Source organism: Eretmochelys imbricata, chromosome 4, assembly GCF_965152235.1.
Source record: "Eretmochelys imbricata isolate rEreImb1 chromosome 4, rEreImb1.hap1, whole genome shotgun sequence".
Classification (NCBI taxonomy): domain Eukaryota; kingdom Metazoa; phylum Chordata; order Testudines; family Cheloniidae; genus Eretmochelys; species Eretmochelys imbricata.
Window position 1 is genome coordinate 71,945,040 of NC_135575.1, and position 21,957 is coordinate 71,966,996.

General features: G+C 38.8%; 1 protein-coding gene across 1 annotated transcript in view; it reads left to right on the plus strand.

Moving 5' to 3' along the window:
- The window catches only part of ANXA10 (annexin A10), a 130,546-nt gene that overhangs the window by 88,069 nt on the left and 20,520 nt on the right, over positions 1–21,957 (plus strand). The window contains exons 4-5 of the mRNA XM_077816158.1: positions 8,639–8,723; positions 17,316–17,410. Of these exons, the coding sequence (XP_077672284.1) occupies positions 8,639–8,723; positions 17,316–17,410 (180 nt within the window). The remainder of the gene's footprint in view (positions 1–8,638; positions 8,724–17,315; positions 17,411–21,957) is intronic.

Sequence of the window (21,957 nt, forward strand, 5' to 3'; positions counted from 1 at the left end):
ACTCAGTCCTACCACTGAAGTCAACAGGAGCTTGGCTTGCTTATTTGTTTCTCTACATTGAATTTATTACTGAAGTCATCTCTGTCACTTATTTTGTCTGAAGAAGAATTTATACCAACTTCTCCTTTCCTTCCTCAGTAGAGCTTCAAACGATCAATTTTGAAATCACTGGCTGACATTTTTGCTCCCTTAAAGCCTCATCCAAAGCCCAATGAAATCAACAGAAAGGCATCCACTGACTTTAACCAAAGGCTTTGGGTCAGACCCTAATGCCAGAAAAGTTAAATGATTCAAAAGTGTTTCTCTTCTTTTTCACATTCAGCCAGGAATCCTGTCATTTGAAAAACATTTTGTTTTGCTCATGGGCTGGGTTGGATAATGGTCTATTTAGAGAAATTAAATAAAGTGACAACACCCCTAAAATTTACACTGGCGTCACCTTTCTTGCAGAAACCTGCAAGACCATTTTTACTGCAGTAGCGTTAATATCACCATGAAATGTAATTTCTGCACACAGCAAATGGCAACATGTGTCTTGTAAGTGTGAAATTCAGCCCCACAAGGTTGCCATGAGCATGAACATCACTTAGATCTTTGTAGTCTCCTGTTCTGCCATTTCTCTGATTTTAGCAGTTTCATATTTCTGCACCACTGTCAATTATTTCCCATGTATACTGCTGCCTAATTATTTTTATATGTGGAAATCCGCAAAAGCATAGTCAATTTAGTGAGGTCAGATAATGTTGCATTTAACACTGGGGATAAAATACTGTGGCTGTACTATTGGCCTGCTATCAATAATTAAAGTCTGAAGGAAAATTTCAATTATGTGAGACTAAAAGTAGTCTATAGGGTCATGAAGAGTCACTAAGGGTCTGATCTAACTTCTGCTGAGGGGAATGGGAATGTGCCTGTTGACTTCAATGAAAACTGGATTGGGCCCTAAAATAGGCAGACCTTAATGCAGCAATGGCCTACAAGATTATTCAAGTATTTTAGTAGACATCTTCCTATTCTGAATGCCACAAATATCAACACAAAGCCAATTTCAGCAATCTAAAACTGAACTCATATTACTGTAATTACAGGGAAAGTTTGGGTGTAAGTAAACCTATTCTTCCGTAGATCAAAGAAATTTAGTCAGTCCAGAGATCAAAGGTTTAGGTTTAACTTTTTAAGGTTTAAGTATAAGAGTACTGAATTACAATAAAGGAACAACAACTTTAATTGTCAAACTTTCACAAGCTTATTTTGAACTTCATTTCTTTCTCTGAAGTAAGGGCAAGATGTTATTAGTGCAACTCTGGCCTAGTTTTTGTTCTTAATCCAGTGTTTTGACTATTGATACTCTCTTTCCTGGCTCTTTTAAAGATTCCTTTTCTGTAGCAGCAAAAATAATGAGGAGTCCTTGTGGCACCTTAGAGACTAACAAATGTATTTGGGCATAAGTTTTCGTGGGCTAGAACCCACTTCATCAGATGCATGGAGTAAAAAAATACAGTAGGCAGGTATAAATATACAGCACATGAAAAGATGGGAGTTGCCTTACCAAGCGGGGAGTCAGTGCTATCGAGGCCAATTCAATCAGGGTGGATGTCGCCCATTCCTAACAGTTGACAAGAAGATGTGAATATCAACTAAGGGAAAATTACTTTTTGTAGTGACCCAGCCACTCCCAGTCTTTATTCAGACCTAATTTGATCGTGTCAAGTTTCCAGTTGGTGTCAATATTGTTTAAGGTAAATTGTCCTATACCATTGTTTCTTTAGGACTAGTAGTTCTCCTAGTAGTCATATAATAATTCTTTACCTTTCTTCTGTTTAGGATGGCTTTAATTAGGAACAGTGTTTTCTCTTATTTTTCTTAGCTGATCATCCACAGCTGATGACCTGTCTCAAGGCATTTGCCACCACGTGTTTCCTCTTTTGAGAAGGAAACTGTAGTAACTCTGTAGGTTCTTATTCACTGTTATTTATGATGTGCTCTGTAGTCCTGAAAAATATTTTACACTAATCTTCAGAAAAAGTTATTGTAATGTGATTGCTGTCTTAGAGCTGTTGGAATTTGATGTACCAGTGTTATACCTTGTCTAATAATTCATTCTGATTGATGGGGAGTTGTTACTTGAATTATTCAGAACCCTGTTGGATGTTTCATTCACTGGAGTGTGTTTAAAGGCTTATTTCACCTATAGCTTGGGAGATATTTCTTTCAGATAAATGTCACTGCTATGGCCAGGATTTTCTGATGATGGGTTAGACAAAGTGTATTTTGAAAATTAAAGTAAAGTAGGAAAATGACAAAGGGGAAAGAATAAGCACTCCTGCCCGGGCCATTCTAAAGCCCAAGCAGATGGAGGAGCAGTCATAAGGTGTGCAGTATGTTGTTCTTTTCCTTCTGCTTCTCCTCAACAAAATAGATCAAAAGACCCATATGATGTACTAACAAAACACAGGTAGCCACAGACTCAAAACTGAGTATGCTAGTTGCAGACATAGCAGAACTCAGTCAGACTGAACAAAGGAAAACAGTAATTTTTATAACTGCTTTTTGGTGTTCAAAAAGCTCTCAAAACCTACCTCAAAATAAAGCTGATCGTTCTGCTCCATTTGCCTTGGTTAGAGAATTACAAACTGTCCCAGCCCTGCTCTCTGGGCTGACACCAGTCTATTGTATTTGGATTTTATTATTCAGTACCAGGGCTTCTCAGCCCTGTGTGTCTGGGTAATAACTGACCACTGTTTCTTTCTCTGGGTCTTGCAGATGCATCCCTGCAATCTGACACTCTCATTGGTTAGTGGAACTCTGCAGTCCAACTATCGAGACCCCAGAACCAATGCTCAGCCCTCCCCAGCCCCCAGTTTCCCACTCCCCCATTTTCCTTGTTACATTCCTCATAGACAAAATGGCTGTAAAGCAAGGAACAAAGGCTTAGCAAAAGAATTTAAGGCACAATTATTTCCTCTTTAAAGAAAAAAAAACAAATGAGTTACAGATCTATGGAAAATAACAAATAGCCCTGAACAAGACTTCCCCAGATGGATCTCATGCTACCTATAAATCCTGAGTTCTGGGTAGTATTCTTAAACTAGGCAGAGTCTCTTCTACTTTCACTCTTCTTAGAAAGGTCTGCTTACAGATAGCAACAGAATAGCTTCTTACTTAGAGAAGCAGCCTTCTTAAATAATGACTCTCATATTTAGTCAGATGGCAGCTTTCCCAACCATGTGCTTAGTGTCAAGAACTATGGACAGAAGCTTCTTCAGCTGAGCTTGGGGCTAACTAGCACATCCCTCAGGCTGGTTAATGAGCCCAGCTGGACTGCAGCAGATTCACCTGATTGGCCAACCCTCCCACTTGGCTGCAAGGTGTCAACATGTCTGCATTTAATCTCAGCAACGGCAACAGATTACTAACTATTCAATATTTGTGGCCTGCAATTTCATTCTCTTCAATGCCTTGTTCCTAGCCTTACCCTACACCTACTCCTACCTTGTGCTTGTCCTATTCCTATCTACCTCAGCCCTTGTTCCTTGCCTGGTTCTTGACTCTGACTCCCAGTTCCTGTTCCCAGCTCTGACCACTAGGTAAGACCACCCATATCATGACACTTAGAGCAGGAAACTCCAGCCCTCTTTTCCCAGAAAGGTTTCTGTGTAGAGAGTCCAGTCAAAGGTCCTGTTAGTAGAAAACCCCTTAGTCTAGTAGGGAATAATCATTCAACATTGATGGCTCTCTCATCGATAGTCGTCTCCAAGGTGTCCCACTGCCTAATGTGAGCACACACTGTCTAGAATAGATTGCCCTTCTCAAGATTAGTCTGGTTTTCCAAAGATGCTTACAATGCAAACTGTGGGTTACAATCACACATTTGCATTCTTATAACAAAATGGAGTTAACTTAACTCAGCCATACCCCCAATCTGTCTCTCAAATGACTGTGCAACAGATTGTGGCTGGCCTCTGCCTCAGTGCGTAAGGAAAATGAAGTGCACAAAGGGTAGGGGTGTGTCCTCTACTTCTCTTCTGGGTGGCTTGCTCCCCTGGCATTAGTTGGGAGTAGTCTCTGCACTTTCCCAAGAACAAGTGCTGCAATTGTGCCACAAGCAGAAGTGAAAGCTCCTTCCACAATCTTCCTTCTTTCCCCACCAAATGCACCTGCACAAGGGCCAGGCATGACCTAGCACTAACATATAGTGACTCATGGAGATCTGAATTCCTTTCCAAATACCTTTTTCCCCAGTTTCTCTCCATGCACCATCATGTCTCCACAAGATGGTGCAGTATGAAGCTGCCACATGCCACAGAATACAGAGAGTCAGATCCTCAGCTAGTATAAATCAGCATAGCTCCATTGACTTCCGAGGCAGGATTTAGTTCAGAGTTATTCATTTACACCAGTTGAGGGTCAGGTCCTTTGAAATCACCAGTGTCCACCACAATGTGGTTGTCATCCCTCTTCTTTGACTAACTTTCAGTGAATATTGTAAAGCTCTTTGGAATCCTTTGGTCCTGTCTAAAAGGTTTGTAAATGTAACATACAGAAGACAATGAGGAATTATTATATAGTTACTACATTGGAGTCAGGCCTGAACTTGTCCAAAGTTCAGATACAGCGTTTGGCTCAGACCTATATCAGAATTTTATGAAGATTTGGGGAAAAAACAGATGCAATGAAGTTTAGTACATGCTGGAGCCCCAAAGATTTCAAACTAGATGTATCAAATGATCCAACTTACAAAAAGTGCTTCAGGATGGCTTTCAGAAAATAAAGTAATGAAAGTGTTCCTGCCAGAAAATTGACATTCAAAGCTTCAAATTATAAGGACGGGGATACACATCTTACAAATAAGAAGGGCACTTTCTTAAAGAAGCACAGTTCTTTGGGGTTTTTTAAATTTATTTTCATAATACTAGCTCTGAGATAAAAGCCAGCCACTGAGTTGTTAGTATTTCAGGGTTTTTAATGGAGACCTTAATATTATATGTAGCAACACAAAGTTCAGGTCAGTGACTTACTGTATTTTGGTGGAATTCTGGGTCTGCTGAGAAACCAGTCAAAGTTAAATGAGAGCTACAATGACCAGCTAATCAGCAAGTGGACTCTGACACAAACCTTTGTGGACAAGGAATGTGGACAAATTGGAGATAGTCCAGTGGAGGGCAACAAAAATTAATAGGGGGCTGAGGCACATGACTTACGAGGAGAGGCTGAGGGAACTGAGGTTTTTTAGTCTGCAAAAGAGAAGAGTGAGGCGGGATTTGATAGCAGCCTTCAACTACCTGAAGGAGGGTTCCAAAGAGGATGGAGCTTGGCTGTTCTCAGCGGTGGCAGATGACAGAACAAGAAGCAATGGTCTCTAGTTGCAGTGGGGAGGTCTAGGTTGGATATTTGGAAACACTATTTCACTAGGAGGGTGTTGAAGCACTGGAATGGGTTACCTAAGGAGGTGGTAGAATCTCCATCCTTAGAGGTTTTTAAGGCCAGGCTTGACAAAGCCCTAGCTGGGATGATTTAGTTGGTGTTGGTCCTGCTTTGAGCAGGGGATTGGACTACATGACCTCCTGAGGTCTCTTCCAACCCTAATATTCTATGATTCTACGATTTGTGTGAGATAGAAGCCAAGGTCAAAGGTAAGTACTGTGTGAGGTAATTTAATATTTTGGAAAGAGCTGTTTGCTCAAATTTTGTTCTAGGATTTTTATTAAAAATGTTTTTCTTGTGCTGTGTTTTCTAGAAGGAGTTACCTTGAAGTTACATATGTAATTCTATTCTATTTAAAATTATCGTTCCTTTGATTTTTATGGTAATGTAGTTTGGGTGTTTATTGGCTTGGATTTTCCTTACTAACATTGGGCCTGGTATACTTAGCTGAGCAGTGCCTCTTAAGAGGCCAATTGAGGACATTTAGCATATGCAAGGATCAGGCCTGTTGTCAAAGATCCATAATTAATATTGTCCGGTGCTTTTCTGGACAAGAGCGCATATGCTTTATGCACTCTCCATCTCTGTGCTCATGATCACCCCTAAGCCATATGCTAGTAATTGTTTCTTTTCTACAGAAGGGACTTAAATCCATTTTGCTTTGGGAGTTTCATGAACATGTACTTGTGAGCACAAATCATTGATGCTCACTACATCTCGGTTCTGATTGGCAGGTTATATCTTTTGGAAAAAGTTATTTGTAAAAAAATTAATAGTCTCCCAAATGGTGGAAACCCATTGCTAGAGACATTTAAAAGTAGACTGGACACAGTGAGAAAATAGATTGTGGAGAGAAGGATGGTTCTAAGTGTCCAGTAGGTCTTATCCATCTCTAATCACTATGACCCATAGCTTCATGTCTGCCACAGCTTTTGGTTGGCTCACTTGAAGCTCTGTGGCAGACATGAGGACATGGGTCATAGCAAATAGAGATGGAGAAGACCTTCTGGACATCATCCTTCTGTCCACTAAGAAATTGTTCCCTACAATCTATTCTCTCACTGTGTTCAGTCTACTTTTAAATGTCTCTGCTAAAGGGTTTCCACCATTTGGGAGACTACTGATTGACCTAAAAAGATGTTTGTCAGGAATCTTTCCTTTTTCTTAATTTAATTCCATTACTACTAGCTATCATATTTTGCATCATGCCAAACAATTCCTCCCTATTTAATCACACCTTTCACATTTTTGCTGACAATTGTTTCACTTTGTATAGCTTGGCTAAACAGTGACTATGTTTAAGCCCCAATCCTGCAGCTGGATTCACATGAACTATTGTGTCCATATGAAGCCCTACGAAGGTCAATGCTGTTCCATACAGGTACAGGAATTAGTCATGAAAATCCAGTGAGAGCATCAGGACCTTAGTTATTTTAATCTTTCCTCATAAATCATTCCCTCTAATCCTTCCGTGTTTGTTACTGTTCTTCCAATTCCTCCACTTTTGACTTCACATCCGAGATGATAATACTTAGAAAGGACCACACCTGTGATACTTCATTGATATTAGTCATATGACCTCTGTATGGCATATGAAATGGTTGTTTCTATTTACCCTGGAAGAGTTGAGATTCAGAGGTGGGCGTGTGTAGTGAAAGAACATTAATACCATAATCTTTCACCTCTGAATTACAACCTTTCTTTGAGGGTAAATAGAAACAACCATTTTATATGCCAGGACAAGTATATTCACTCTAACTGAATCTCTGCAAGATAAACTCTTTTCCCTTAGAGGCTGGAGAATTAGGCTGAGAAAAATAACTTCAGAATAAAGTAGGAGTAGCAGTTTCATGCGATTTTGTAATTATTTTCTATCGCATCTGCCTATAATATAAATGATGTCTATATAACAATACATCAAAGAATCTCTGCAAAGTTTTCTTTGTACTGGACACTATGGAAATACCTAGACAAATTAGATTTAGATTGTTTCCATTGATCTTTCACATCCATCTCGAGATATCCATAAGCCACATCAGTCTTATGAAAACATCTTTTCCACTCGATCTTAAAAACAAATTCCATGTGCATGCCTTAGGTTACCGATCTATTGTGAGTGCTAGATTCAACAGCTCTGTTAAATTTAACAGACTGGAATTAATTAAAATTTCCACTTCTGAAATGATTTTTTCTGGTATGTCCATATTTTGGTGGCTTTTTTAAGCAATAAAACATCTGCTTGATCTTAAGAAAATTAAACTAAAATGGCTTTCTTGTGCTAAGTATGACTGTAAGATGCTGTTCAGTTGCCAACTATTTCTTAAACAGTGGACCAGGTATGTCAAATCTGCTCCAGATGTTTTACCATTTTAAAGCTGGACAGAGAGCATTTTAACTGAATGTCAGTCGTGTTTTTACTTTCTCCTACAGCCAAAGGCAATTTCAAAACCCTAGAACTCTGTGTTAAACAGAGGAAGATCTTTATTTGAATTCTGTGCGGGGCATCCTATTCCTTTATAATCCTCACGACTATATTTGAATGGCGCTGTTTTGTTTCATTTTTCCTCAGCTTGAATTTTTTGAAAGTGGCTAACTTAAAGCATTGCTTTCAGTTTGAGCATCCTTCAGACAATATTCTATTTTTTTTTAATTGCTAAAGGTGTTTCCCCTCATGTTTTTCAGGTGGGCCTGAGACCAACATCAAACATGTCTGAACATCCTTTGTCCCCTTTTTTCTCTTTGTACACCTACGTGTTGTGCACTTAAAGTAAACAAATATCTTTTCTCTAATCTCAGGTGTTATAGTAACTGTAAGAGCTATTTGCAATAATAGGTAATTTTCAACCCAATTTTCAGTGGAAATGTGATCATCAAGTTGACTGTGTCCCTTTAATCAGGTTGGAATGCAATGATTAATATCATATTATTTACTGGTCACTTGTGGAATATTGCTTAGTAACCTCATAGAAACTAAAGTATGTGTTTTGAGTGTCAATGGGTTCCAAAAAACAGGTTTGATGCCTGATCTTGCAACCTTTACTCATTACAAACATAGGTTCCAGAGGGCATCAGTGCTTTACTCATTAAAGGAAGGACTATTCATAAGAACAAGGGTTCCAAAATCTTGTGGTTCATTCATAATTCTGCTGATGACACCTTGTATATAATTAATGATCAGTTACAAATAACACTAACTATCTCTTTTCCCCCTTAGCAGATACAAGGAACAATCTTCCCAGCTCCAAATTTCAATCCAGTTATAGATGCCCAGATGCTTGGGGGAGCCCTACAGGGAATAGGTGTGTATCCTGACTGACAATTCCAAGCCGTCTCTTCTTTCAGCCCATCCTTGGAAACACCTTTAGAACAAGAACAATCGTAGAAACAGGCATCAAGAATGGAAAGAGATAAGCAATGATTTTTTAAATTGATTTTTAACTAAAAATCATATATCACTGACATTAAAAGAAACTGTGCAATTGCATTGGAAGGAATTAGAAGATGTTCAGGGTAGACACAAGCCTATGACAATTTATTCAAAGCTTTTGGGGTTTTTGTACTAAGCTGCCTTTTCCTAAAAGTTATCTTTTATTTCACCAGCACTCTTGAGACAAAAGAAAAGTCTCTTAATTATGACATCTAAAATTAGCTATTCTCAAAGGATATTGGCTTTTAAAATATCAATCATTGCTGAAAAAACCATACAAGATTACCTTATTGATTCCTCTTGAGGAATTGCTAATCTATGGACTGAAAGCAAAAACCAGACAAAAATGCAGTTCACCAAAGCATTTTTCTCTCTTCAGGTTTTTGTTTTGGGTTTTGTTGATATTTCTGGGGATCAGAATACTGAATCTTTGACTGAGACATTTTCCTAATCAGGATAGCTGTCTGCATAGGAAACTTTCAAATTCACCCTGCTAGGCTTTTTACAAGTATTAAAACTATGGCTGTCAAACAATTAAAAAACTAATCACGATTAATTGAGAGATTAAAAAAAATCACAATTAATTGCAGTTTTAATTGTACTGTTAATAATAGACTATCATTTAAATATTTTGGATGTTTTCTATGTTTTCAAATATATTGATTTCAACTACAACACAGAATACAAAGTGTACAGTGCTCACTTTATATTATTTTTATTACTAATATTTGCACTGTAAAATAGATAAACAAAAGAAATTGTATTTTTCAATTTGTCTCATACAAGCACTGTAGTACAATTTCTTTATTGCTGTGACGGGGTCTGGACTCACCACCACAGCGCCTCCTGCTGTTCATTCTGAGAATTAGCTCAGTTCATGTGGAGTGCCCTCTGCCAGTGCTGTCCCGTCTGTCTCTTGCCCTAGATTGGCGTCTCGACCCGCGTTGCTCTCAGCTTGAGTCATCCTCTTCAGGACACTGCTCTCCAGCAGTGCCCACTGCTCTGGTCTCACCCCCTTCCGGGGGTTCGGTGTTATCAGCAGTCCTTCTCTTCGCCCCAGTCACAATGGCCAACAACACCCCCAAAGGCTAACCCCTTTTGGCAGGGGTCTGGTGCAGTCCATGATGGCCACTCCTAACGGCCAGGTGGAAGTGCAAGGGGGAAGGGAGGGACCCAGGCCTGCCCTCTACTCTGGTTTCCGACCCAAGACCCTTTGACGGCAGCCTTCCTGCCTGCCCTCCTTCTCTCCCTTTGTCCGTCTCTCTCCCTGGGCTGTTTCCCCTTCAGCCCCTTTACACTGGCTAGGCCCTTTTTAATTTGTTTTGCGTTAATCGCTTGAGTTAACTGTGATTAAATGACAGCCCTACTTAAAACACCAAATCTGGCATTCTGTCCAGCCATTCTCTTCAGTGGAGCGTATGTGCCTCCATTTAGCTATGTATACTTTGTCCCAGGAAATACCAAAAAGGAGTATTATTAAGTACAATCTGCCTCTTCTTTTTGATTGATTACGCTGTTACATGTTAAGGTTTCTCATTTCTTTTTAAAGCAAGAACTTTTAATGAGTCATATTTTCACTGGGATTAAAATAGACAATATTCTGTCCATCACCTATTAAATACAAATTGCAATAACACATTTTAATATACTTTAAACTTAATCATGTAAAAACGTGGGAACAAACTTCTGTTTTCATGCATGACTATTTATCTACAAAATTAAAGCAATTTGACTTCAATGAAGCTATGTCCATTTACTCCCCACAGCCTTTGCCCTGAGAGCTGGCAGTCTGTTGCCCCAGTCTAGCTAACAATTATGCATGTAAGTAAAATTACTCACATTTGTAGTCCCACTGAGCACAATGGGAGTATTCACATGAGTAATGTTACTTATGGAGATAAACAATTGCTGTGTTGAGCACTAACTTCAAGGATGGACAAACCATTTTTCATTATAAACAAACCTCCTGAAGTAACTATTCTCTGAAAAGTAAAAATAATATACTGGATTTGAAACTGCACACTTCTTGAATCTGAGGCTCCATCATTGAACGGAATGGGACCTTTGCTATTGACTTCAGTGTGCATGTGATCGGACTCCAGATGAGAAATAAAATGGCATCCATGTCATTCATGACAGCCAACAGCCTGCCATGTGGTGAGGAAATGGTGCTCTGCCAATTAAACAAGACTTAATTTACTGTATTACAGACTGATGACATTCTATTCAGAATTTGTAGTTATACTGTAGAATGTTTTATTACCCTGATCAGCACTTGGCAACATAATACAGGCCATAGTTCTTGCAGCTAATATCAAATTTGTCAAAATAGAACCTATGAGTTAAAATTCATACAATAAAATCTGCATAATCCCAAAAAATCAAGAATTCATTCAGAATAATGCTAAAGAACCTTAAAGACTATCCTCCTCTAACACCATGCTACCCATCACTAAAGTTTCCATTCCAAAACTTCTGTGGGTTACCTGTAACTTTCACTTAAACACTTTGTTATTTGACATTTGAGAAGCTAGTTATTAATCAACCATTTTTCCAAGTCAGATGCAACATGACGATTAAAACAATTTCATTAATGGACTTGCTGATATAGAAAATCGTCATGTCAGTTACATAAAGTAGTATTTATGGAAGGGTTATATAAAGCTGGTAATTGATTAATGAAAACACTGAATGATAATGTTACTAATATGGATTTAATGTTACTAATGTGAAACTACATTTGGCAAACTAATCTCATTTGCCCATTTTTAATGCTCTGAAATTTTATTGAAGAAACAACCACTAGTTCATGTAAGTGCACAGAAGATGATCAGCAGTCCGATCATGTGTAACAAAACTAAGGTACATTGTAGCGGACACTCATATTTCATCCCTCACAGATTCAGTGAAAGTGTTAAAAATAGATTTCAGAGTAACAGCCGTGTTAGTCTGTATTCGCAAAAAGAAAAGGAGTACTTGTGGCACCTTAGAGACCAATTTACCAATTTATTTGAGCATAAGCTTTCGTGAGCTACAGCTCACTTCATTGGATGCATACTGTGGAAAGTACAGAAGATCTTTTTATACACACAAACCATGAAAAAATGGGTGTCTACTACTACAAAAGGTTTTCCCTCCGCCCACCCCACTCTCCTGCTGGTAATAGCTTATCTAAAGTGATCACTCTCCTTTACAATGTGTATGATAATATTGGGCCATTTCCAGCACAAATCCAGGGTTTAACAAGAACGTCTGGGGGGGGGGGGGGTAGGAAAAAACAAGGGGAAATAGGTTACCTTGCATAATGACTTAGTCACTCCCAGTCTCTATTCAAGCCTAAGTTAATTGTATCCAATTTGCAAATGAATTCCAATTCAACAGTCTCTCGCTGGAGTCTGGTTTTGAAGTTTTTCTGTTGTAATATCGCAACTTTCATGTCTGTAATCGCGTGACCAGAGAGATTGAAGTGTTCTCCGACTGGTTTATGAATGTTATAATTCTTGACATCTGATTTGTGTCCATTTATTCTTTTACGTAGAGACTGTCCAGTTTGACCAATGTACATGGCAGAGGGGCATTGCTGGCACATGATGGCATATATCACATTGGTGGATGTGCAGGTGAACGAGCCTCTGGTAGTGTGGCTGATGTTATTAGGCCCTGTGATGGTGTCCCCTGAATAGATATGTGGGCACAATTGGCAACGGGCTTTGTTGCAAGGATAGGTTCCTGGGTTAATGGTTCTGTTGTGTGGTATGTGGTTGCTGGTGAATATTTCCTTCAGGTTGGGGGGCTGTCTGTAGGCAAGGACTGGCCTGTCTCCCAAGATTTGTGAGAGTGTTGGGTCATCCTTCAGGATAGGTTGTAGATCCTTAATAATGCGTTGGAGGGGTTTTAGTTGGGGGCTGAAGGTGACGGCTAGTGGCGTTCTGTTATTTTCTTTGTTAGGTCTGTCCTGTAGTAGGTGACTTCTGGGAACTCTTCTGGCTCTATCAATCTGTTTCTTCACTTCAGCAGATGGGTAATGTAGTTGTAAGAATGCTTGATAGAGATCTTCTAGGTGTTTGCCAATTAACTTAGGCTTGAATAGAGACTGGGAGTGGCTAAGTCATTATGCAAGGTAACCTATTTCCCCTTGTTTTTTCCAACCCCCCTCCCCCCCCCCCAGATGTTCTTGTTAAACCCTGGATTTGTGCTGGAAATGGCCCACCTTGATTATCATACACATTGTAAGGAGAGTGATCACTTTAGATAAGCTATTACCAGCAGGAGAGTGGGGTGGGGGGGGGGTGGAGAGAAAACCTTTTGTAGTGGTAAACACCCATTTTTTCATGGTTTGTGTGTATAAAAAGATCTTCTGTACTTTCCACAGTATGCATCCAATGAAGTAAGCTGTAGCTCACGAAAGCTTATGCTCAAATAAATTGATTAGTCTCTAAGGTGTCACAAGTATTCCTTTTCTTTTTAAAAATAGATGGAAATAAAAACTTACCAGACACCTAGCCACCTTTATCCATTTGTGTTTCTAAATGAATGGTACGATCTCCCTAAAATAGTCTGCAAATAGCATTGGTAGATATTGAGTTTTCAATTACATTTTTCATCAGATTCCATTTTCAACTAAAGATATCCTGAAATATTTTAAGTTTTCATTTAAGTTGGTCATAGTTTTTGATGAGCTACAGGCTGGATGGATTTTTTTCATGAATTTCAAGAAATGAAAAATTTAGGATTTTTTTTTTAAGTAAAATCTTTTGGTGAAAAAATCATGTAACTTTTAAATCACCTCTTTGTAAAGCTATCACTGTTCCTTCCAGTCCCCCATTGACTTGTTTCTAGTGTCATGCCCACAGAACCTGTCAACTGACCATACCTTAGTCAAGGACCACTGGGAGACTCACAGTTATTGAAAACAACCTTGTGATTGGAACCATCACTTTAAGCACAGCCTATTATACACATTTTCATATCGCTGTTACCCAAGTTTTCTCTTCTACTTCCATCTCATTTGTTACATTCACTTTTATCTTAAATTAGATTGTAAAGTCTTCAGGGCAGGGACCATGTGTTATGTGTATGTACAGCATATAGAACACTAGGACACAATCCTGATTGGGCCTTCTGGTTGCTACCACAGTACAAATATTAAATAAAAATAATTGAAGAGCAGTCTGATCTGCTGCATCCCTAACATTTAGCAGGTACAGTACATGTCACAGTTCAGGGTAACTGCACCTATATTCCCCCATCGACCAGCAAGGACATCCACTCTTGGTTCCTCTGTTGTCATCACTCTTGGATGGATACATGCACCTCTCCCTTCTGACTGGGGTATTTCTGGGCTGAAAAGTTCTCTGCCTCTACCGTACTATCCCCCAGGAAGCCAGGCTACCTAAATGGCCAGCCTCTCTACTTTATTTGCTCTTCAAAGACTAATAACACTGTAATTGCTGGTAGTTAGAAATTACCTCATTTTTTTCTAAGCAAACCCTTTTATTCTTAAGGTGAAAGCATTACGGAGAAAACATTAAAGCTAAGAGCTTATATGAATACTAATAAGCCTGTCAGAGATCACCCCCCTCTAATTAGTTCTTCAAACCCTCCAGACAGGGTTTTCCTCTGGTGAGCAGCTTTCACTTAGAACTAGCTCCCCATGAGTTAGATTCCCTCCTTTAGATAATTTGGGCCTTTGAAGAGACCATGAATAGGTAATCTGCCAGACAATAGGCTTATCTTTAAGGCACAGTTTAAAAAAAAATAGCTCCTAGGGTGAATAATTTGCATTCCGCTCTTCCCAAGTATTTCCTAGGAACCCCACTCAACCAAAAGTTCAGTCTTGTCTGGTCAATTGTTTTAAGAGTCCTTTGAAGCACATAACACTTCATAGTATTTATGTTAGTCCTGCCTCCCCTTTAAAAAGTTACATGCCATCCCACAATAATACATAAACATTTGCATATTTAATACAATGGCCTAAGAGACTTTAACTTAAGGTTTGTCCTAGATATTGTCATGTCTGTTACATAAAAATCTGACAAAGATCACAGAATCACATTCTGTGAGTACCATTTGTAACCTATTGGTCATGCAAAGGGTTTATTAAGCAGTTGTCTGTTCTCCTGCAACAGCCTTGAGTCAATGTAATTTAAAAGTGCAGTTTAGCTTGTAAAGACCTTTACATAACTTGTATTTTGATTGGCTGGTTCTTTTAATTATTCTTTTCAGGGTGTTGCTGTTTTTTGATATAAAGATAAGGATGGCTGGCCCATCAATATAAGAGTATTAAAACCTCAGCTTTGTGCAAGTCACTGCCACCTTCCTTGGAATTCTACCCCTTTTGTATCTTTGAAGCACCACTCTTTTATAACCTGTTGAATCATCCACTTTTCCAGTAAGAGACGACATGATTTTGTCCTTGGAATGTCATTAAAAAGCCAAGTCATATCAAATCATCAAGAGTTCTCTTTTGGGAGATAAAAGCAAAATAAGTGAATTAATTGTGAATTATTTTTTACCTTCTTTTGAGTTTTAGCAGTCATACTGACTACATATTAAAGAAAATATTGCTCAAAGTGACTGAAGAGTAACCGAGAAACATTGGGCAAGAGCTACATATGTCCCCAGTTCTCACATTTTTTTCTTATATAATTCCATTGGCTGCCCTGGAATTATTCCTGATACATCCTGGCCCCATAAATTGGACTTTCCACATGTGGGGAGTCCTCAGCTGGTGAGGAATTTGTGTATGATATTCCTTTCCCAGCCTGGCCAGGAGGATGCCTGGCTGGATGGTTACTGTAATCCACCAATCCCTAGGTGGCACAGCACTCCTGTGCAGGGAAGCCTTTACTAGCCAGTGGAATTTAAGACATCAGTTCAGCAAAGTATTGAAACATGTGCTTACCATTAGGCACATGAGTAGTCCTAGTGAAGTTAACAGGACACAATGTCTGAAAATTAAACATCTAATAAGTGTTTTTCTTAATAGGGCCTTAAGTTGGCTCAGAAGAATTCTGGGACTGGGATAAGTGTAGCACCAGCCTCACGATCAGGGAGTTACAAATGACTCTTTTCTGTTATGCCTAGCAGATTCTGGGTGCAGCAGAGAAGTCGGTCGATACACAAAAGTGTGCCACTATTGTATTCATAAGCTTTTCAAATGGATTTTCTATTCATTTTCCAAGGCTTCTCTTTCATTGCTGTGTCAGACTCATTTCAGTGCTCAGTTAAAAGTTGTGAGGCTTGATCAAGCATCATCAGCATTGAAAACATCACATTCCATAAATGGATGCAATTAAAATTCTAAGACTAAGTCTACAATGCAAATCAGGAGAAACATTTTGCTCCACAGCAGATAATCTGTGATTTTTGTTACAATGGTTCTGCAATGTAGCCTCTCTGAAATGACCTTCAGTAATTCCCAAACTATTTATGCTCCCACTCAGTGTCTGACCCCACACCACAGACAAGATTATTAATAGTAAAGGTTTGGTTTAATAACTGCTGCTTAAAACAATAATTTTTCCCATGTAAAAAGAAGAAACAAGAACATAGTATTGTGTTTCTTTTTACACAGGAAAAAACATTTTTTCATGTTTTCAGCAGCAACAGTTCCTGCAGGTCTTATATAAATATAAGAAACAACAGATGAATTTGGCCTATCTCCACTAAAATCAATTGAGCTCCACCAGGAAAGAATTTGTCTGGAAATGTCATTAAAAAACCAAGTCATATCAAATCATCAGGAGTTCTCTTTTGGGAGGTAAAAGCAAAATAAGTGAATTAATTGTGAATTATTTTCTATCTTCTTTTGAGTTTTAGCAGTCATACACTGATTGCATAAATTTAGCAGGTAGCTCTAATCACCAGTTACAAACTAATGATCATAGATAACGTTCTTCCACAAAGTAACCCTTGGTCCTAATGCATCATTCAGAAACCAGTATTAATAAATAATCCTTCAACATTTTATTTTACACCATCTAACTGAGCACCTTATTCAGCAATTTTACAACCAATGGTCCCTCTGTGAATGGCCATTCCATTACTGGAAATCAATAACTCGAAAATGACAATTTAATGAGCATTGTCACATCCAAACTCAACCTTCCAGTCCTAGCTATAAATTCTACCTGAATGCCTAGTTCTTATTTGATGAAAGCTTTAATCCAATTTTACTGATGTTTTCAAGTCCATTCCCCTTGAGCGTATGGTAATGCATCTGATGATAATACAGATTTCTTGACTATTTGTCAGTAGTACACCAGCAAGTGAAAGGTACATAAGCATGATAAATATTATTGATGTTTGTAAATACCAATCTGATATTAATCTGTTGAGTTTTTTCTGCAAGAAATGTGTTTAATGCATTTGAACAAAACATGGTATCTTACTTACACTCACCAAACAATGATAAATATAAGTAAAAGTTTAATTTAAGCATTTGGTCTTGTTTCCTCTCCAGGTTGTGAAAAGGACATGGTGATTGATATTCTAACACAGCGTTGCAATGCACAAAGACTTATGATTGCAGAGGCTTACAGGGAAATGTATGGCAGGGTATGATGACATCGTTTTGCATATGTCCACATTTATAACTCTCCTGTACTTATTGCTGTTGGCCTTTTCATCAGGTCATTTTCTGGAACCCAATCTCTGGCATGAAGCTGTATCGCCACCTGATTGACAGACAACTACTTCATTTATATGACTATCAATACCTCTGCAGGTTTTAGACTGTCATTTATCGTTTATGTGACAGTGGAAGTTAAACATCTGTTTAGACATAAAGAACTAAGAAGGAAACGAGGTAGTGAGTGAACTGTGGGAGAAGAAACTTTCCATGTTCCTCTACTGATCTTACATACATTCTTTAGAAATACCTCTATCTTCCCCTCACCCCAGTTTCTCAAATATAGTTTGTTCTCCTGATTACAATGTGTGACGTTAGGCATTTTACTTAAATTCTCTGTGCCACTGAGTACCCACTGGTACATAGGAAATAAGTTATCTGATAGAGATATGGTGATATGTAAATAATGTTTGTAAGGTGCTTCAAAACTTGTATGAGATCAGATCTGCTCACATCCAGAAGTGATGTGGTACAATTTTTGTGATAATACACCATCACCAATTTTATACTGAAATACACACACACACAAACACACATATGCTTTTCAAATATGAGAGGACAGAAGCTTGGGTAGCTTTTGTCTTCTGATCAGATTCTATTTTTTAAATATTCTATTTAAATTTATTAAAAGCACCTACCATGAACATTAGCATCTCTTATACATGTCAAAGGAGGCAATATTGCCTAATGGCTAGAGCGGTGACCTGGATTCTATGCCCAGCCCTATAACTGATCTGCTGGGTGCCTTTGGGCAAGCATGTTGTCAGTCTGTGCCTCAGTTTCCCCATCTGTAAAATGGGGATAATGATAGTGACTTTCTTTGTGAAGTGCATTGAACTCTACAAAGATGCAAAGGGCAATGCAAGCGTCAGATTTTCTTATTATATACAAAAAATACACAACTAATGAAAAATCCTGTGATTAAACTGACCAGATTTTCCTCAGTCATAATAAAAATTAGGCCAATAGCTTGAGTTAAATCCAATTTCCCTGAACTCTGGATCACCCAGTCCCCCTCAATCTACCAGCTCACCACAACCCTGAGAAAAGAGATTCTCCTTGAGAAGTGTCTTGATACTTATAGTGGAGCTCCTCAGCTATACGGTGGAGTGTCTTGATACTTATAGTGGAGCTTCTCGGCTGGGAGGGTGTTCTCCATAAACAGACCTTAACTATTGAACTGATTCCCTCCCTGATCCAAAATTGCCCAAGTTTGTTGATTTTTATAAAGCCCGCCTGTTTTCTGAGATAATGAAGGGATGGAGGGTCAGAAGGAGAGCTGGTATTTATGGGTAGAGGGGAGAACTTTTTGAACTTCATGTTCATGTTTAGTTGGTTATTTTCTGGTTTGCAGGGAGTGGGCTGATGATTTTGTCTGGATTATTATGTCTTTAAACAAAGGTAAAGAAAGAGTTGTAGTTTACTCATTTTGATTTATAACACAAAAATAAGCCATAGCTCATCTCACCTTGCAACTTCTGTTGTTCTATTTCCATTTAATTGAAATCACTAGAACATCAGTATGTACATAAGTGAATTCTATTACCTAGATATCTTAACTACTTTTATGCCTCCTATCACTATACCTGAATACCTCAGTCTTTAATTTATCCATCTTCACAACACTCCTGTAAAGTAGGTAGTGTCATTATCCCCCTTTACCAAAAGGGAATAGAGACACAGACACTTACACAAAGTCACACAGGAAATCTGTGGCAGAACCTAGGTCTCCCCAGTTGTAGGCTGTATCCCTAACCACTATATCATCCTTCCTCTCTAATGTAACTGTAGTAGTTGCCATTAAAGAGTTAGCTTTTGCAAACACTTACTTCACAGTTACCATAACTTCCTTCATTAAGTGTAGTGAAAACTGTGGTAATCTCAGACAGTGTGTGTGGAAATAGTTGGTAACTGAGGTTTAGTGATTTCTGCCGTACCAGTTATTATTTGGGATTGAGTCAACAGTTTTAAAAGATCAAATAGTGTTCGTTATAGGCACTGTAACAACTTTTAATTGTATTTTGTTAAGAAACTGAGTTTATCTAATCAAGCTAATCTCATCTCAGGTGTGTGTACAGTCCACAGCAGAAACCCTGTACACAGCACTTCTTTTCATCAAGTCCTCCTCTGATATTTTTCTGGAATATTACCTGCAACTGGAGCTATCATTATAATAAAATAAAAAAGTAAATGATATTTTAAATTACTGAACCTATGGGTAACTGGGATATAAATCTATATTATTTCCAGAAAGAATTGCCAGTTCCTTTTTAGGGGATGGGACTTCACATAATGTGGTTTGAGATATTCTGTATTAATGGAGGATAACTTCTGTTATGTCTATTTAATTCAACAGTTTGGATTTCCATTTTAAAATCCTGAAACAAACAACAAATAACAGAACAAAGAATAGATTCCTCTAGGTCAATTTTACCTTAAATTCATCCTCCTTTTCCCACCTCCCAGGAATAGCCTCTTGGCCCTGTAACGTTGATGGCTGCAGGTCTCATGATAAGGAGGAACTGGAAATGTAAAGGAGAATCTCTGCTTTCATTTTTAAAGAAAGTTTTTAGCCCTTTTTTCAATATAAACAAGTTGCTAATGTTAAAAGGAACAAGCAGAATATGTGGGGTAGAGAAGAGTCTAACGATACACAAATTAAGTTAAATTAGTCAATTATTGGGTGCATTTTGCTAACCTTCCCTAAAGTCTTTATGCCAACCCTATGTAAAGTGATGTGGAAATGGGGGTCAGTAATTAGTTACTATTTGGTTGAAGGAGCAGGCAAAAATGCTAAGGGTCTGCCACTTCTCCACATCCTCCCTCTCTCTTCCTCATCCCTATCCCATTTCTCTGGTTTATAGCTCTCTCTCATGGAACATGTTCAGCTTTAATATTTTGTTTTGATTTTTTTTTAATTCATTGAACAGTCCACTGTGTAGACACTCATATCAACTTCACATGTTTAGACCTCTCTCTAGATCAATTTTTAATCTGGTAGCTATTGTGCTTCCAATAGGATCCTGTTCATATTGACACTAACATGAATTACAAACTGGAAATGGGGCAAATGAAAGGCAGAAATGGATAAAAGCAAATGCTGAAGTTAAACCTTCTGAACTGGCTGGGTGATTCAGACATATCCAGATACTTAGAGATTCCTTCTTACAATTGTCCTTTAAGGATTTATCAGAGAGACAATTGGCAATTTTTAATAATGACAACTTAGATTTGTCTTTTCTTATTTTTCACTACTTCTCTTCATTCTACCCTAGTTCTGATTGCAGGGGGTAATTTTTAATTGGTCTCCATTTGTATTATTAATCCATATTCCCACAGGCATGCTGTCAGCAGTAAAATGTCTTAATGAATTAATTTCAATTCTGTGTGTGATTTAGTAGTTGTCAAATGTATCTAATGCACATTCAGGGAAGATTACATATTGTTTCTTCATCATAAATTCATTTTTTAATTTGTATGTCTCCTTCCTCATTGCTACTCTGTTTACTAAATTAATTATACTCAGAAATCCTGTGGTTATCTTTAATTATTCTCCTTCTGAGAGATAGAGAGGTTTTTACATTAACTATGTTGTTCTTTTCAGTTATAGTTTTTCCACCATCCCCATGGATCTCTTGGTAATGAAAAATCTTCACCAATACACAAAAAAGTGTTTAAGACAAGTTGCATTGGAAGAAACACCCTTAGTAGTTTTGGTTCAGTCCATCAAAAGCAAAGTCTCTATCTTTGAACTGAAAGAAGATATATATGGGGGAGATGGGGGGACTGACTGGTTTATGGGATTGGAGCCCATTTGATCACTGATTTAAATACAACTTCAGGTCAGTAGGAATCTGGGCCCAGGTCCTCAGAGGTATTTAGGCTCCTAACTTCCATTGATTTCAAGATTAAGGCACCACTGCAATCCACAGAACCCTCACTCAGTTGGAGCCAAAGCTCACTGCCTACATTTCCACAGTAAAAAACTCACTATATGCCTAATCTTCTGCCACAGGCAGGCACCCTGGCTTATCTCATGCCTCAAGCTAGGCAAAGATAGATGGTCTCCTGCCCATCTCACCTGCAAAGCCTGATCCAGTAGCTGTGCTCTGAATCGGGCTCTCTCCACACCAAAGAGCTGGGTGGAGGAGGAGTTAATATCCTCCCTTATAAACTTTAGCCCAGTGCCTACGACACTCACCTGGGATGTGGGAGATCACAGGTGCCAACTTTTGTTGGCGCCGGTGGGTGCTTGTGCCCTCCCCCCCCCGGCCCCACCACGACAACGCCCCTCTCTGCCCCTGTTGGATCCCTCCCCAAATCCCCACCCAGGCCCAGCCTCTTCCCCAGGTGCGCCGCTTTCCTTCTCCTTCCCCCTCCCTCCCTCCCAGGCTTGCTGTACGAAACAGCTGTTTTGCGGCGCAAGCGCTGGGAAGGAGGGGGGAGAAGCAGGATGCGACAGCGCGCTCAGGAG